We start from the raw sequence: 18,566 nt of genomic DNA, 5'->3' as shown, positions 1-18,566 counted from the left end.
CACGATGACAAATCAGTCCCTCACAGGAGCGCAATTTATACTCGCTTGAGGTTGTCATTACGGGAATTTGAGGAAACAGCTTGTCATGTTAGGAAGAGACACTTGAATTTTCCCCTAAAACAAGATATTAAAGACACATCAGGAACCCTGAGCAACTTGTACTGTCGATTTTGTTTCTCTGAGGAACTGTAAATATTCAGGTCTTTTTTTGGCGATGCTAAATAAGCCTACATAACCAACTTGTGTGATTCCGAGTAGTTCTGGATTTTGTTACATGTAAATATTTATTTTAAGCGAAGTGAACAGCGAACTTAGGAACATATGTTGTAGAAACTCAATTTGTTTCATGAAGTTGATGGGTTGTCTTGTGCGAGTTGGAGGGAGAAGGTGCAAGAGAGAATGACTTTGTAAATACAGAGTAGTGTGTTACTGAACATCCTATCTGGCCATACCTAAAAGTCATCACCCCCACCTTGTAAACTGTTACTTTTACCTTCTCTTTTCTGGAATGCTGCCCATGTTGCCTCACATCGTAAATACAGAGCAGCGCTGGTCCTGCAGCTGAATGAACAGCCACGTCATCTGGGTCTCTTTGTGAGTTTATGTCCATTTTAGAAATGAATTTTAATACATTGACTGCAATCTTAATTAAGCTGTTGTAGGTTCACTTTAGAAAATAACCTACCAGTAAGCAGTCCTCTTATTTTTAACTCCGATTATGCTGTTGTTTAAACTAGATTTTCTTAAAATAGTAGCTGCTTTCTGACCTTCCATAAGATTAGCTGCTTAGGTAAGCAGAACTTGCTAACAAATTCACAACTAGCAGAGCAGGCTTTGATTTGGAGCCCAGTAATTCTTTAGGGCATGTAAAGATTTCAGGAAAACCACCAAATACACTAAGACTGTTATATGGATAAAGAAAGAAATTTCTAATTGTTTGGTTCTGACATACAGTGGTTGGAAGAGTTGCTCATTTGATCACTTAGTCCTGAGAATGACTTGAAAGAATATGTTGTGCTCTGAGACGTTTTTAATAACTTTTTCAGTAATTATACAGTATTTTAAATACAAACATTGCAGTCTCGCTTCCAGCCTCTGAAGCCAGTAGATGGTGATGATTGTGTTCGCATCATCCTGTATTGGCAGTAATAAACCTTCTTTATTGACTAAATGTGTTGAAGGAGTGATGCAATATAGACTGCTTTTAAGAATCTCGGTGTATTTCCCACAAGGAAGAAGAATGTTACCACAGAATAGATTCCTTCCTGTTCAGAGAAATGTACAGTTTTTTAGACATGCTCCAGTCTCTTATAAATTTTGCTCGATGAAGGCATTATTCTAGTAAGTTGGGGGTTTGGGTGTATATGTGTGAGATTGGACACAAACAGGGTAATGGATTTCAGATGCTTTACTCAGTAGGCCACAGTATAAAGAAGTTTGGGGTTTGTCAGTTAGCAGGGCTGGCATTGCTTGTGCATTGGATCACGGTGCACTGCTCTAATGATGAACTTTAATTTCTCTTTCTCCAGATGCTTCTAGTTTGAAACAGCATTACGTGAAGGTTTAGCATCATTTGAAGGCGTAGCATGATCCCAAATAAGATAGAGTAGGCTTTTGGTTGAAAAGTAGAAATGTTAAACTTTCTAGAATTGAAGAACAATAGTTTGTTCACTTGTGTGACACAGAAAGGAAAGCACTGCCATTGCAGCTTTGCTTGTTTAGGGCACTTTCTGGGCACGTTGTAGCTTGGAATTAAAATGTCTGTCTAAATATCGTTTTACCTCTCGGTTCATCAAGTTTCATCCATTTCACTTCAGAGCCCTGTAAGTTTTTGTATTACTTGGAAGTCTTCAAGTGAAACCAAAAAAGTTCTCACTTATCTTCTATAAAAGTAGAGTAATAGTCTTGATCTGTTGTTACCTTTCCTTTCCCCTGCTCTTCCCACCTTCCTCTCCTTTGTTTTCCTCTCTGGCTGTAACAGGAAGAGAAACTTTTCACGCTGCTTCTGATGGTACCAGAAAAAGACCCACGTACTCACACGTCTTGCTTTCTTCCCCACACCCTAACTTAAAGAGTCCCTCCACTCTTTTATTAAATGCACTGGTAAATAAAAGGCAGCTGGTAAAGAGTGCTTCTTTATATTAAAAAAGGATATTTTTTAACAGTGCTTTCTGGATGATGTCAGTGTAAGTTATTGGCATGCTGACCGATTACTAAAACAGCTCACACATTTTTGCTTTCAGTCTATATAATTTTGGTAATGTACAGCAAGCAATAATTGTTTCAGGTGATTTTGACTGTAAAACATTAATAGGAAATATGCTTAGGGCACTGGTAAGCATGGTGTGTAAGTGTCTATTTTGATATATTCTTTCAGTGTTAATGTAGGTTTATACCTTGTGAACTTCATGTGAAGCACTCTGGTTCTCCAGCAGTTGTAACAGATGAATGCTCAGGTGAAGGCCAGGGCTGTCCTAATTCCTTCATTAATGAAAATAGTGTAATTGTAGCTGGAGTGACACATGGGGCAGAGCTCTCATCGGGTGACCCACACTCCTGTGCATTGGCCACATGTTTTCTGGCCAGCCTTTAAGGTCAGTGTTTAGGGTGTTGGATACATGCGTATCTTTCAGTGACCTGTCAAGGAGACAAACTGTATATATGCTCCTTTTGATAACAGCAATAGTATACAAGGAAGTAATATTATTTAATTAGTTTAGTCTTACTGTGTTGCAACTGTCTCTTTAGTTCAGTTTTGCAACAGAAAGTAGGGAAAAACAAGATATATGTTCATGTGGTTTTCATAGAGTAGTGCTTGACAACCTCTGTGGCAGGTAACTGAAAGAGTTGCCTGTCATTTAGATTAGAGGTGGGCAAGAGTTTTCAATAAATAGTAAATTAGGCAATGGCTGGATGGGAGTTTTATAGTCCTAAAGTCGCTTGTAATTTTGCTGTGACACCCGTAAATAGCTTTAGATGGAAGTGGTTTTTTCGGTGTCTGGCTCACAAAAAAAAATCACAAAATACAGACCCTTACGAAAGAAGAATGATGAAGGTATGTACAGATGCTTCGAAGGATCTAGATTTGTTCCCTTCTGCTTCTGTACAGTTTTAAACATCTTCCACCAGTACCCAGCTACTGTGAGTTCGGGGTGCTCTGCATCGCTCCTGTTGCTAACGCTGTCAGCAGGGGATGTCAGACAGCATGAAAAGAAGGAGGTTTTTTCAGGTTGAAGATGTATGTATTTACTTAGCTGTTCTTGACGTTGATACCTGTGGTGTTTTGCACTTAACTACAAATCTGAGATCCGAGGCTATGTTAGATGGGAAGTTTATTTGTTGGGTTATCACTGGCTTTAAAACACAAAAAAAGCATTGAAGTTTGGATGTCAATAAAAGGCAAAAGTACATCACTAGAAAGAAACAAATGCTTTTCTGTGCATAGCTTGCCTACGTTCTACGAGCAGGTTTTTTGTTGTCTTTCTTTAATATAAGACTAGAAATGCTCTGTAAAGTTTTGAATGGCAGACTTGGACTTTATATTAGGCTGTGAGACTTGATCCTCAAGTGCAGCGGTCAGTGTTTCTGGTTCAGAGAGGGAGGCATTAATCAGGTATAATTCTGTGTGCAGTTCTGGACACTGATGTTCAAGAAGGCAAGTTGAAACTGGAAAAAGGTGTGGGGAAAAGCTGTGGTGGTCAGAATGGAAAGATCCCTTTTGAGAGGAAACTGAATGAACCCAACCCATTGAGCTCAGCAAATTGAAGGCTGAAGAGGCATATGAATTCCTTCTATAAATACTTTGGCAAATAATGACCAGGAAGGGTAGAGAACTATTTAAACGGAGGACAATGTTGGCACAAGAATTGCTAGGTCCAAGCTGACTGGGAAAGCATTTTGGCAGGAAACGGGAATGTTTCCAGAGGTTCTGGACTTCAGGGAGGTTTTTGAGGCAACCTTATTTTTCATTTTGTGGGTTTTGTTCCCATTATTTCTAGTAACTCTTAAGATGGAGAATATGGATAATTTATGAACAGACTTATATAATACAATTATTCCTTATGATAGCAGGAGCCCTGAAGGTCCCTTTCAGCCTTATTTCTTGAAGCTTGAGTTAGAATCCTCTTGGGTTACTGACTGCTCTGTTCCATATTGCACTTTGCAGACATCTGTGATGGTAATTAAGAAGAGTAATTCTGTTTGGTGGGGTTATATCTTCTGTGTAGATGTGCTGGTACCTTTAGTGGCTCCTGGGAAGCAAGGAGGCAAGTGTGGGGGAATACAGGATTTCAAAGAGTGGAAAAGCATTTTTAGTCACATTTGGTGATGTATATATAGCATGCCATGCCTAGCTACTGGTGGTGGCTCACTTCCCCAGTGGATAGGGGTTTAAATTTAGTCCCATTGGTATGTTTATACTACTACTCCCACCACTACAAAAATATATGTATATAACCTTTACTTTTCCTGTTAGTATTCATTGGCAAAGGCCTTCAAAGCATACGCCGATGGTTCAGTAATCTGTTTGACATTCAGTGAATGTCTCTAGATGTTTTCTTCTGTTGTGCTTTTAAAGCAGAGGTAGCGATGCATCCTAGAAAGAATTTCATTTTGACAAGAAAGTAAATGCGTATGTTTCCCTGAATTATAGACCTCCACTAAGTGTATTACAGCTAATAAATCTCATAATCCAAAGATAAAGGTCAAGAGAATAATCCTAAAGTCTATTTTGAATCTTATTCACGCTTGTTTTTGTGAGGGGGGAGAATGTTTCAGTGCCTTTGCAATCTAATAGTTTTGTTGATACCGTTTAGGGGAACTGGGATACCTCTCTTGAATATGTTATTGAAATGCCACTTGTTGGTCTGAGTGGAGAATAGCGTAATAACCTGCTTTCTACTAAGTGTTAGGTAATAGTCCCTTCTGACTTAATGCTCTTCAGTTTATCAAATAACTTTAAAAACAAAAAAGGAGGGGAGGCAGGGGCAGGGACAAGAAAGAAAGGAAATCTAAATCCAAAAGAAATAGATGACCTCAGCTTCCTCTTCTATTCTTCATCATTGAAAGAAGGAAACTTGTCCAGTTTAATATAATACACTAACCTTGCTATTTTCAGAATCTTGACATAGCTAGAGAGGGAGGTTCTGTTTACAGATACAGAGAAAATCCCAGATCGTGTTTTTACTGATCCTTCAGGTGCAGTCAGACAAGACGTAGTTATCAGAGGTTGTTTGGCAGTGCAGCACTGTGAAACTTGCAGTGCGCTGTTGTAAACGTGCTCATTATTTACAGCTGACAGTAGTAACAGAAGAAGATTCTTTATTTTTTGATACAGCTAACTTGACTTTTTGTGAATTTTTGAGTGTATTTGTGCTTCTGGACCTGCTCCTGTCCTTAAAGGCACATGTGGTAATTGTGTTTACTTTGTCATCTGCTTCTCAGGTAGCCTGAGGTAGGGTGCCTTGTGTTAGACTTCATCTTTGGAGCAATGACTTTGGACTATATAGTAAGAACACCATGTAGGAAACAACTATAAAGGAAACCAAGATGCATTCAGTATGATAGTTTGTATATATGTGTGTATATACGGTGCCTGAGCAAATAGCTTTGGAGAGAAATCAGCTGTGCATCCGTAACTCGGTGTGGGGTGGTCGCAGGTCCTCTGAGTGTCAGAGCTGAACCTTGCTTCTGTCAGCTGTAGTGCAGCATGGCTGTAGTCCTCGTATCAAGAATGATCTGTATTTCTGCCTGCATGGCCTGAGACTTTCCATGAAGTGTTCCCCTTTGTCAGAGGACTTGGTATCCAGGAGTCCTGTACCCTCCCTTGAGAAATTCAAGTTTGTGTAGCGTTCTGGTGCTTGTGCATTGATGCAGCGTGCTGGAACTGCAAGAGAAGCTTTGGTCCCAGAAAGTTGTATGGTTTGTCTCCTTCTCGTTAACTTACTTAATGTATAGATTGGTACAGAGTTGTTTGATAGAAGTATTCCTTTAACTGCCACACTCATGTAATTGAGATGTGATCAACTTAGTAGAGATTTTGCTCCACTCCTGGCAGTTTTTTAGTTTCTTGTATACTGACTTGGGATTCGTGGAGAAAATACCCTTTCCTCTGGCAGTTCTTTAAATTTGGATTGTGTTCCTCCATTTTTCTTGTGCCCCAAGGACTTCTGGTAGTTTCTTGGCAGCAGTGTTAAGGACAAAAGGATTTGTGTTCAGGTAGAGGGGTGGTCAGTGCGGCAGAGATATTTTTCCCTTCTGTAAAGGCTTCCTTATGTACAAATGTCTTTTCCCAATCACAGAAGAAGGCTAATAGGGAATAGTGAGGAACACCAAGCATTTATTTTCTGTTATATCACATGAGTAATGTTTCTAGAACAGGCAAAAGAATTGCAAAGGACATTTCTAAATGCTATGGCCTGCTCAGACACAGTTACTTTAGAGATGTGGCCCCTCATTGACCAAAGTGGAAGGGCACTGTTGCTGAAATGTCACACCGTCAATATTGCTTCTGTGATCATGTCTTTTTTGTTTTTTCTTCCCTAAAACAGCCCGCTCTTTGTAACGTGGAAGATCGGTCGAGATAAACGATTGCGTGGATGCATAGGTACTTTTTCCGCCATGAACCTGCATTCAGGACTCAGGGAGTACACTCTTACTAGGTAAGATTTTGTTTTCTGTAGCCTTGATTTATGCATTTCAGTAGTCTACTGAGGAGATGATAGGTGTGCTTTTGTTTGTTTTGGGTTTTTTGACTGTGTTGCTGTACTGATCAATGAAAACTCGTATCTCCTTTTGATGCTAAGTGTATTGCCTGGTTATTTGATTACTGGTGTCATGAGGCTATAGTTTCAGTTAAAAACCATAACTCGAGCCTTTTCTTCTTTTTATTGGTCTGAAAAACTACTCCCCAGTAGCTTATTGTAACTGACTATTATAGTATTTTTTCCAGTGTTCAGACAAATTTTAACCGTAATAGTTAATGTCAGGGCAGAAGACCAGAAAGTCAGATTTGGGGATTATCCTGTTCACACTTCTAAACCAGCAGGTATTCTCACCTCTTCTCCATCAGGTGCTTCCAGTCAGCTGCAGTTAATTTAATGCTACAAATTTCCATTACATGTTACTCTCTTCAGATACATCCCAGCCCCTGAGTGGGAAGCTTCTGGATGAGGGAGGTAAGTGATGATAATCCTTCACTCCCTGGCAGCATAATCCTTCATTTTTTGATCTACACGTAAATTCATTCACCTTAATATTGTTCCATTTCCTTTGCATAGAGTGAAAACTAATATGTTTATCACTAGAGCTAATAGCAAGCTTTCTACTTGTTTTTTCAAAGAGTTTTCTTGAATTTATTTTCTAAAGAATCAATGGAATTTTGTTCCACTCCATTACAATAGACTGTTTATAGTGCTTTAAAATAGAAACGACATTCTGGCATGTGTAGACCTCTATAATTGTCATAACTTAAAATAAATGGTGCCACCAGATCACTTCAGATTTGAAGCTTTCCTCTGATACAGGATCTGCTTCTTTGCTCTTGAAACACTTTGTCAATCCCAGTATTAAGTAAAATTCAAATAGGACGTGCTCTTTCTTAGGTGTCTCCCCAGTTTGTTGCAAGCTGAAGTTCAGTTCATGCTTCTCTGCTCAGCTTGGAGAAATCAACTGCTCATCTCCTGGAGTCCTTACAAACTTCTGAAAGCCTTAGTTACCTCTATTGTGTTGGCTTTATTTATTATGTCGTCTGGAATGTTTCTGGTTGTGTTCTTTAAAAGCTCAGCAGTCAAAATGGTTAATGAGAAGAAGCTTATAATAAAATTCAAAGCAATTCTCTGTTAAAGGTTAAAAGCCTTAAAATCTTAACCATTAGTGAACCAGGCTGGAGGAACAGCAGCTTGCCCCCTGCACTGGAAAGTATTTCATTTGAGTGTACACTTTACAGTGCCTGATTGAAAACAATGAGCTTGTACAGAAAATTCCCCCATAAGACTAGAAAGAAGGTAATAGCCAAAAACTAGTCTTTCCTCATAGGTATTTTCCATTCTCACAAATCAAATCGGGCTGTGCTCTTGCATACCTTTAAAAACACATCTATGATTCCTGTCACTATGTACTAACTCTGAAAGCTGAAGTCAAAATATATGAAAAATGATGCACATTAAAGGGAAGTGAAATATTTTCAGTGCACCATTTAAACAGTGGCCACATAGTGTGGAAGTTTATACTCAACTGTTCAGAGGGTAATTCAGTAATTTTCAAGATGAGATTTTTAAAAAAATCTTTGTGACATCATCAGTTGTTTTAAAATAAAAGACTATATTTAGTGGTATATTGGATTTTATTACCTTCTGTGGGGAACCTTTCTTGTGACTATGGCACCAAAAATGTTTCCTATTGTTTAAAAAGAAAAAAACCCACCAATAAGGAACCCCAAACAACCAAATAAAACTTCAGATATGACCACTGAAATGTAAAGTTCACATCTGAATGTATGAAAAAGTTGTTCCCTTTTACCAATCATTATTTTAAAAAGAAAGAGAGGGCTGTGATGAGTTTCCTTCATGGTGTTCAGTCTTCAAGTACAGAGCTTCCAGAGGAGAGCGTTTGAGGAATAATGGAAGCACCATTGAAATGTCTATGAACTTTCAGAGTTTGGAGCCCCACAGGCCTCCCTAGGAGAATCAGAAAATAGGCCATTATACCCTGATCCACAGTGTGTGGGCAATGGGCTCCTGCAGAAGAGATGACAGTTCCTGAAAGGGAAAATCAACCTCCTTCAGGGAAGGCAAAAGTGAATCAATGAAAGAGGAGGTAGAATGAGAATGGGCTCTGCTTCAGAAAGTGGACTTGACCAAAATTCTCATTGAGGATGAGGCAGGTATTCTTCTGACTTAGTTTTACTTTGACACTGGGTGGCACTTCAGTTGTTCTGGAGATAAAGAGTGGAGAACCAGAACCAGGCTGTTTGTCAAAATCCGTTCCTGTCTTTTTCAGCACCTTCTGTGGAATTGTGGCCCAACTTTGAGTGAGTAAAATGATACTGAAGAACAGCTCTTCTGAAATGCCCTTAAGTGCTTAGCAATGAAAATACCCTCAATTTCCTTCCTGCATGTTTACATTACAAATATGCTGAGTAATACTTAGGATCACAGCAAACCAAATTTCACTTAATTCTGGTAGTGATCTCTACTTGCACGTTGTATACAACGTGTAACATGTACATCTTGTATCTGCATACACCAGTGCAGTTGCTTTGAAATAGCATCATGATAGTGAATCTAGGAATCTAAAGTGAACAAAACCCACCTTTTTTGGTCTATAAACAAAAATGGGGGTGATGTGTAATCAGGTGAGTTTCTCTCCCCTGTTCTGAGCTCTGTAGGTTGTTATGCTGGTATTGCCAGTATGTTCTAAACAGGAAATTTATGTGGAATGATTCATCATTAATTGGATGCATCTGCCTTAGTCGTGAGGGATGAGAATACCCGTAGTTAAGAATGTTAGTACTGTATTCCTAATGAAATCTACATGTTATAATTCAATTTTCTCTGTGGTTATATCAGTGAAACACAGGGGAAAGAGAGTGCATTATTAAAATCTTTTGCAGAACTTTATGAAAATATAGATTCAGATTTAGTGATTTTTATGTAATTTTACTAGGAAGTTAGCTGGATAAAAATCTGTCCTTGTCTGAAATGTTTTGCAGTATTGAATATTGTAAATTAGCACATAAGAAGTTTATAATAGTCAAAGCAGTCCTTTAGACTGAATGTGTTGATTGAATATCCCACCTGAATGCGTAAAAATAAACCAATCCAGGTTATGAAAACTACCTTGTGTTTTACAGCTCCTTCAGGAAAATACACTGAACTTGGAAGCAGGTTACCACAGAATTTCATAACAGGTTGATAAATTACTTTTTCATGTGTTCTGTTCAGCAGTAAGACACCTTTTGGCATTGGAGTTTTAAATTCCTGCTCTCTTACACTTGAGATACTGAATGAAATGGTTTCATTTATTTGTTTTAGTTTAGTTTTTCTACCCATTTCTTATAACTTGAAGTCATATTTTACACCTAGTGGGTATAACAAGTGTAGGTGTATAAATTAAGTTTTAACTATGCATTGGTTTATCATATCAAGACTAGAATGTGTGTCTGGGAAGGGAAATAGTAGAGAAGGGAGATGTTACGTGACGGAGCCTTCTGTTGTAGAAGAAAGCAGTGAAGCAAAATTGAAGGACTCCAGGCCTTAACTGGATTAACTTAATGTGTTTAAACTGAAAATTAATTTAAAAAAATGTCATCAACTCTCCTTAACTAGCATAGGCTTGTCTGTACTGACCATATTATATATTCAGTCTTTCTGTTGTGTGTCCTGCTTGCCATTGCACCTGACAGAAATACAGCTGCTGTCAGACCTTCAGCCTTGACATGGTTGGTCACGAAATGGAAACAAGTAGGGAAGCTTGGGTTGAGAAGCATAAGATTGAAAGAAATGAAACCTGCAACCCAACTTTCTCATAACGGAATTTTGGGGGTAGGTTTCATCTGAGGATTTGGCTACCAGAGGCATCAACTACTGCTCTGTATTTGTCAGCAGTTTTAAGAGTCTTAGTCCTTGCTGCTGCTGTATCCCTGCCTGCTCTCTGTGAAAAACACTGACCCTTTCCTCCTGTCCACGCAGTAACTGTGCAACTGCAGGGCTACAGTATGGCAAACTTATTTAAGGGGTAAAATTGAAAAATATTGGATGTCTGATCACATTAGTATTGATTACTAAGGTCTTATTACTAAAGACTAGAGGCAAGTACTTGTGCAGACAGGGCAGCTTCCCTCTTGTGTTTCGCCAAGGTCACTACTCTGTTTAATTCCTCTTTCTTTTGACTACTTGTAGACTCGTTCAACTTTCCCTGTAATCATTCCCTACAACTCAGTGCTGATTTCCCAAAGCCTTTGGGATCTGGCAGCATTACTGTGGGTGTAGATAGCCCTCGCTATTTATCCAGGGCAAAGCATACTCATGGATCTGAGTACAATTTTTGAACCGCAGAGTTGCGTGGATTATATATGGTGTTGACACTTCTGTCGTGACCTTCACTGTTCATAGAAGTCATAGCCTGAATTAATTCTTGCAAACAGCATTTCATGGCGTATTTCAGAGTACATTGTTGCTTCTGTGTTGCCTGGTGATACTTTGCAGGCTGTCTTATTTTGTGGCTTTGATTTATGTTAGACCACTGCTGAAAGTCAGCTTTTAAAAATTATATTGCAACTCTGCATCTGGTGGACACCAATGAAAAATGTCTGATAATTGTGAGATGAAGCCTGCATTATCACTTTCAAAATTAAACTCTGCAGAGAGCAATGTATATTCTTGACAGCGTGAACTCACCAGTGTCATGCTGTACTTGTATGCTTAACATCGTCTTTAAAACCAGGAAGCATCATTCCTTCCTTTTCATTTGAACATTCCTATGGAAAGCAGGTGTCTGCTGGTTGCCCCCGAGTTTTCAAGCTCATTTCACTTAGTGATTTTCCCTCTGCCCGGGGTGGGGTCTCTCTGGCCCTAAGGAAGGCTCAAGATGCTGAAGAAGTTGCAGAACTGCTGCTCTGCTCATTCGTACGATGGGCCTCATGGAAAGATTGATGAATGAGGATGTTGCCAGGACATGGACATCTTCCAGTGACCCCAGTATAAAGCAGATCCTGCCTTAGTCAGCAGCAGAGAGAGTGGGTTAAGTGAGTCTCATAACTTTGTAGCAATCTCCAGTCACCAAAACTCCTTAGCAAAAGAAGGCGGCATCTGAGGCAAAGCCATGTGTGAGAGAGATTTGGAAATAAGAATAAATAAACATATAAGAATTATAAATAAATTTGTAAATAATAGTAATTAATAAATAATAAGAATAAATAAAAATATCTTCCCACTGTAGCCTTGAAGTGTTACTGCTCTGGGGGGAAAAGGGTGTAGCTGTTTCAGAGATGATGGGATGGACCTGAGGGGACTGTGGGCCATATCAAGGCAATAGGTTAAGTTAAACCAAAATGCATCCTTTAAGTTTCTTGAATTGGTGAGTAAAAGCAATTTAATCAGGTTGTTCTAGTTTATAGGTGAGGTGGGATGTACAGAGAGTTTAGTTGGACTGATGCAGTCGCATAAAATTAGACAAGCTTTTGGCGTACAAGCCTTTCTATAAGTTGTTAGGAAAAACTTTTTTGCAAAGGCAAGTCAATCTTAAATGCAGTAGAGGCCTGTTCAAATTTTGATTTTTTTTTTTTAAATTACTTTTATTTTTGTTTTGTTTTGTCCTTTAATTTGCATTTCTGTTCCCCTCTCCTGGTTATCTTTTGAAGTTATTAGCATCTTAATTTTTAAATGACCCATTTTACCTTTAACAAAACTGAGGCAATATTATTTTCACACATAGATGTTTTGTACACGCTCATGTGTTTTACCTGCCATGAAATCTGTACAGAGATAACCCTTTAGTGAAACTTGGAGCTGTTCATATTTCTGAACTTCATCTAAGTCAAAAAAACCTTGTTGCTGAACTATTGTAGACATAAATTTTACAAATAACACCACTTCAATTTGGTTGAATCCTCAGGTCTGTCACAGATGTGAACATAGGATTGTTTAGCAGTGCAGTGGATTGTGATGTAAACTCACGATACCAGAAACCTGACATGAAGTATCCAGATGTGAATTATTGAGCCAGGCTCAGTTACCCTGTGTGAGTCAGCTCAGTAAGCAGGTCTGTAATGATTTTGTGCCCCCAGTGCCAGGTCACTGTTTCGGGGAAATGTTGCTTGACACAGCTGTCTGCTGCCTTTTCTTGGAGGACAGAGCTGAATACCATATTGGCTCTGGACAGGGGAGAAACTCCAAACTTTTGCTTTAATGATGGGTTAAATGATGCTTCTTATTTAATTATGAAAGTAAAGCAATATTGTTTGGGAGAGAGAAGGAACATGCCCTAGCAAATACATGTTTTTTGAACATTGTGTTGGGGATGTAGTAATTCTGCATTATTTTATTTATTTATTAGAAGGAGAGGGGGAATATATTTTTTAAAACTTGTTGGCCTATTTTCCTGAGAAAACCTTTGCTAGACCCTTGGACCTAATGGTAGATGATAGTCTGTTACCTTAGCAACACTTCCTGAAAGAAAGCAAAGGGAAACACTACAAAGGGAAGGCCACCCCTTAGATTATTGTGTTTATGAAAGGAGGAGTGCATGATGATGTCCTACCACAGCTCTTTAAATAGATCCAGGGTTATCAAATATTGATAACCATTTTACCATTTTGCTGGGAAAAATGAATTCTAGAAGATGAATTCTTTGGCACAGGGGGATGCATTACTGCGTTTGGTGGAATAAACTTACCCTGTGAACTGACTGCTTGTGAAAGGTAACTGGAGATCTGGGAAAAATGGAATTGTAGATTTCAGAATTATAACAAAATAGCTCTGTCTGTATATAGTGGCTCAGTGAAGTTTGGGGCGGGTTTTGCTGGGACTGTCTTCAGGACAGTGACCAGAATTAAAATACTTATTTCATCATCTTACTTTAAAAAACGTGCATTAAAAATTGGGAATTTCAAAAAATACGCTTCTCGTAAACTACATGCTTTGAGGAAACCATGATCAAGCAAAATACCTTGCATTATCTGATATAATTGGTGGTATTTTGAATAAATCGGCTATTCCTGCCATTTGACTGCATGTGAGCGAGGAGCTGGGGCCATCCCGCAGTTACTGAGACTTTCCAGATGGGTTTCAGGGAGGAGCCGTGGCACTGGGACTCGTCTTTCCCACGACACTCTTGCGTTTCATGTTCTTCCCACACAGTTTCTGTCTGTTGTGCTCAGAAAACACTCCACACTCTGACAGTTCAAAGACAGGGTTTTGTTGAGTTGAAACACTCATTTGGTTGAAAATCAAATTTGTATTTGTCTTTGAATATTACTTGACAGAAGGATTTGTGAGGGAGGGTGGAGCCAGGTGTACTGGTCGCTCTGGTTTTCCTAGCAAAGCTCTACATGTCCATAATTCCTGATTTTCAGTTACTAGTATGGATAGTTGTTGGTACTCCATGGATTTTGGTCAATTTATTCTTTTTTGTATGATATTCTTGAAGGGAACACCTTCAAAACATTTTCTGAAAATCTTTTAGAATGGAATTTGGCTTTTTGATTTCCTAAGCACTACGATGACATCATGGACCAATGCTGAATATAGAGTATTCTATACTCAGAGTTTAATATAGAGTAAGGGACGTTTCCCACGACTTTATTTGCTAAGGCAGTGAGAGGGGGTGGTAATGGCGCTGGCCAGAGCTTATATGTATTAAATATGAGGATATTAACATAGTTTGTCCTTCACTTCTGAAGACACTGGAAATGGAGATGCAGCAGTGGTGCATTAGATACCTCACCCAGTAGAAGTGAACTTAAAGGCTTTGTTTGGTTCAGGAAGCTAATTTTTGCTAAAATCTACTGTTTTAATACAAGTTAGCAGGGATTAAGCAAGGTCAAAGGAAAAATAATTGTCCTTTATGCTTGTAAGCTGTTAAAATCTTCAAACTCTGCAGCTTTGTGTGGGAGGCACTGTGGGAAAGGAGTCTCAATTAAATTTTTCAGTCTGTCAGCACCTCCTCCATTTAGGTGTTTTCTGATGCTTCCTTTTAAGACTGTATAAAGAAGAAACAGCACGAACTGGGTGTGGGGGACCAGGCTCCAAAAGCCTTCATTATCTGTGTTCACAACACAGATGTGGAAACTTTTGAAATAGGATTTACCATTTTCCATAGGCCAGAGGAATTTAAGTGCTCTTGTAAACTATAGCAGAATTTTGTGATCTTTTTAAATAGTACCAGCAGATACCTGTTTCTAAAAATCATTCCTGACACCAGGAAGAGAGAAGTTGTATCCTTTACAGAACTGTGCAGTTGAGGTGGTGGAAAAGCTCTTGGAAGAAGAAATCACATATCTAAGGACATAAGCAGCCTTATAAAATGCTGAATATTCCGGATATCTGAATACGTCTAAGCCTACACACACTTCAAATTTTGAGGGAGTCCTGAAGTCTTACAGGCCCCAGTGCTCTTTCATCTGATGCACTGTAGGAAGGAATGTATATTTACCTGAATAGAACAGGTTTGTGGTTTGGTTTGGGGTTTTTTTCCTAATGTGATTTTAAAAATAAAATACTAGGGGAAAAAAACGCTCCAGGTTTATCTCTTCCCTTTGAGTTGTTGATGCACTTCTCAAATTTTACCGTTTTTAGCTGTACTCCATAAAAGTGTATGGAGTGATACATGCACTCCATATGTGTGTATATTGGTGATAGCCTTTATTTTAGAAACAGAAATTGAACATCCTTTGATTTCTCAGCTATGTAAATGACAATGTATTTATACAGTCTGCACAGCATCTAATGGTGTGCAAGTGTGTAAATAAACAGTTCCTTAAAAATATTTGATGTGGATCCAAAAAATACTTCTAACCTCACAGATTCCTACTTTTATGTAAGTTTTCAGAACTTTTAATTAAAAACTTTTCTAAGTATAATTGTAACTAACACAGAACAACTTTTTGACCATAGTGGAGAACAGCTTTTTTTTTTTTTTTTTGCTATTAATACCAATTTCAGTAGGACTGATAACACTCAATTCTTAAAACAAGGATACTGGGGGAGGATGGTGAAAGACAGTTTTAATATGATATACATAAAAATGTCTGTTAGCTCACATACTTAAATTGTGCTGTTCCAATGCAATAATCTCTCTCTTCTTAGTGCAGATCACTTGTAGTGAAGGGTCAGTATTCAGGCAAGCAGTCTCCCAGGCTGGAGTACAGTGTGTAAATAACTCCCCCAAGAATTTGGGAACTCGAGCAGATGTTGAGGAGGGCTCTGCTGCGCCTGAGCACAGCTTTTGGGATCTTCCCCATCTGTAACCCCAGCTTCATTGCACAGAGCCTTTGTGACAATGAGGATTACTAATGGTTGTGGAAATCAGTCTGAAATCAGGTATAAGAAGCTCTTTCCAGCGAGGAAATGTGATTTTTCAAAGTGAATAATGTTATGCCTTTTTATCTTGACTGAATTTTTCAGTTGGGTAAACTTTGCTGAGATTGAATTTGGTTTGATATGACAGGGGAAAAGAAGAAAAGCTTAGTTTTTTGAACAGTACAACCTTTCAATACTTAGTAATTTTAACGACTTCCGTAATACCACAAACTGAAATAGGTCCCAGGCTACCTGTAATGTGCAATTAATTCATCACTGTAGATACCAGCCTAATTGCCAGTAACTTTTTCAGTGCTTTATTCATAAACAAAAGCCAGTTTAGAAATACATTCACACTGGTACATTCAAACAGTGTTTAACAGTTTCAAAGACTATTTGTTTTTTCTCTATGAGAAAAGTTGCTAAAGCAAATGGTTCAGAATAAAAATATATTTAGTATGTAATAAAAAATTTCAGTAATTATTTTTCTTTAAATATTGGCTTAGATCCCATTCAGCTGAAGTGTCAATGTAAAGCTAAAAATGTTTAAAGCCAAAATACATTCTGACTCAACTGTATGAAGGTTGAAAGAGATTTTGAATGTCTGCATTTAAAAAGAAACGTTCTCTGTGCATATGTGTATTTCTAACAGCTTCAGTTCTGCTGAAAGGCCATGGAAAGAGCTGCTTCTGTTATCTCTAGGCCAGTCACTTCCAGATGCTGCTGTTGAAGCCCCACAGATCACATCTTGGTTTTGCCATGAAGAAAAAGCACTTTTTATGTGTAGGAACACAAAAAAGGGAAAGGGGAAATGTGATTTAAAAATAATTGGAAGGTCACTGCAACCTCAGTCCTCTAACGGGGCATCCCTGCTTTTCACCAGAACTATTTTTGTGTGCTCTGTTAAGAAATTGGTGCTGTTTTTTCTCCCATTCCCAGAAGCTTCTGCTCAATTTGCAAGCTGGTCGGATGGCCTTTCTCCTCTGTGCTGAGGATGCATTCTGCCATTTGCTCACTTAGCTACGGAGAGGCTTTTTTTCCCCCTCTGCCCTAGACCGCTAATCCCTTATTGCAAAGAGCAGCAGCTGGGCTTTGTCTGGGGAGGTCTGTGCGCCGCACACAGCCTTGTTCGTTACAGCAACCCGCTCTTTGTGTGTGCTGCTTTTTCAGTTACGGAGAGGGTGACTTTCTCTTTTCTTGCCCAGAAAACCCCCCTCAGGTTTGTGGAAGTCTACAATACATGATTTCCTTTTTTTTTATTATTTCTTTTTAATTTTTATTTTTTAATGTAGGTTTCCATGAGCTGTTACATACAGTTACCCAAAAATGTGTTTTACTAAAGCGTTCCTGATGTTCTGGAGGTGAAACATTCTTGAGTTGCTTTTTAGAAAGGTGATGAAACTGATTTCTGTTTAAATATTAAACACTTCAGATAGATATAATTGCAAATAAACCAATTTTTTGTTTGTCCACTTTGTGTTTAACACCGAGTAATCAGGTTTTAGTTGCTCTTGGTAGAATTCACTCAGTTAACCTTACCTAGCAATGTAAGATGTTAGTGGGAGCCAAAAGTGAACACTAGAACAGAACAGTCAGCTGCTGTTTCAGGCTTTACTGCAGTGAAGGGTAAAAGTCCTGCTACCTTCAGAGGGAGAAGAAGTTGGCCTGTAGTTGCTCTGTGAAGATGTTTCATAACATACTCAATTAGTAAACACGAATTTCACATTTCAGTTAATCTCCTAGTCAAATATTTGTGTTTATGCTTTCATATTTTGTAATAATCTTCGTTCTGTAGCTGAGCAGAATTTTCAAATATATGTGGTGCTGTTGAGTTAAATACATTCCTTGAATACTTCAGTTATGGTCTTTGAGGCTATACACAGATGTAGCCTAACCTGAACCTTTTGTCTCCTCTTCATTGCAGAACTTGCTTTTCATTTGACTTCAACTGTTTTTATTTGCTGCTCAAATCCTCTTTTAGAGTGGAACACCCATAAGGAGCTTGGGACTGAATGTGCTGTTTGAGCTTGCAGAGGTTCTGCTGCTTGGGCATCTTGACCTTAGATGTGTGGTGAGTTGGGAGCACTCCTGTTAGCTGAGGAAATTGCAGGTGGCACTGAATGTAGACAGAATTGTGACAAAATGAGAAGGTATGAAGAAGTTAAATGGTGACCTGCTCTCGTGAGAGAGAGAGAGAAGTGGCAGAGTTGCTAAAAGGAGAATGAGAAGGTGGCCTGCAGAAAACTGGTTTGTGTGTGGGAGATAAGGAAATGCAGAAAGCAAAGCTTCCACCTGTATAGGATGAGTTTATAGATCTAAAACATAGTTATCTAAAACATAATAAATGTCATTTTTTGAACTGGTGATTTGTAGAGATATTGAACAATCATAGCTTAATCTGTTAATGAGATTCATGTATGAAGAAAAAACCTACGCGTGTACAAAATGAACAGGAAGAAACTGTTGAGAAGCCTTATCTGTTGCCTTAAGTAAGGAATCGGGTTTTGTCCTGATGCAGCAGTTCTCATGTCTGCATTCTGGGACGGTTTC

The 18,566-nt window shown here is 38.6% G+C and overlaps 1 protein-coding gene across 1 annotated transcript in view; it reads left to right on the top strand.

The window, feature by feature from the left end:
- Positions 1–6,548: 6,548 nt before the first annotated feature.
- LOC104533359 (AMME syndrome candidate gene 1 protein) overlaps positions 6,549–18,566 on the top strand; it is a gene marked incomplete at its 5' end in the record, with an annotated part of 33,306 nt that continues 21,288 nt past the window's right edge. The window contains one exon of the mRNA XM_010190176.1: positions 6,549–6,659. Coding sequence (XP_010188478.1) covers positions 6,549–6,659 — 111 coding nt within the window. The remainder of the gene's footprint in view (positions 6,660–18,566) is intronic.

The sequence above is a fragment of the Mesitornis unicolor genome, unplaced genomic scaffold (assembly GCF_000695765.1).
Source record: "Mesitornis unicolor isolate BGI_N332 unplaced genomic scaffold, ASM69576v1 scaffold30218, whole genome shotgun sequence".
NCBI classification, from domain to species: domain Eukaryota; kingdom Metazoa; phylum Chordata; class Aves; order Mesitornithiformes; family Mesitornithidae; genus Mesitornis; species Mesitornis unicolor.
This window is presented reverse-complemented; position numbering and strand designations above follow the sequence as displayed.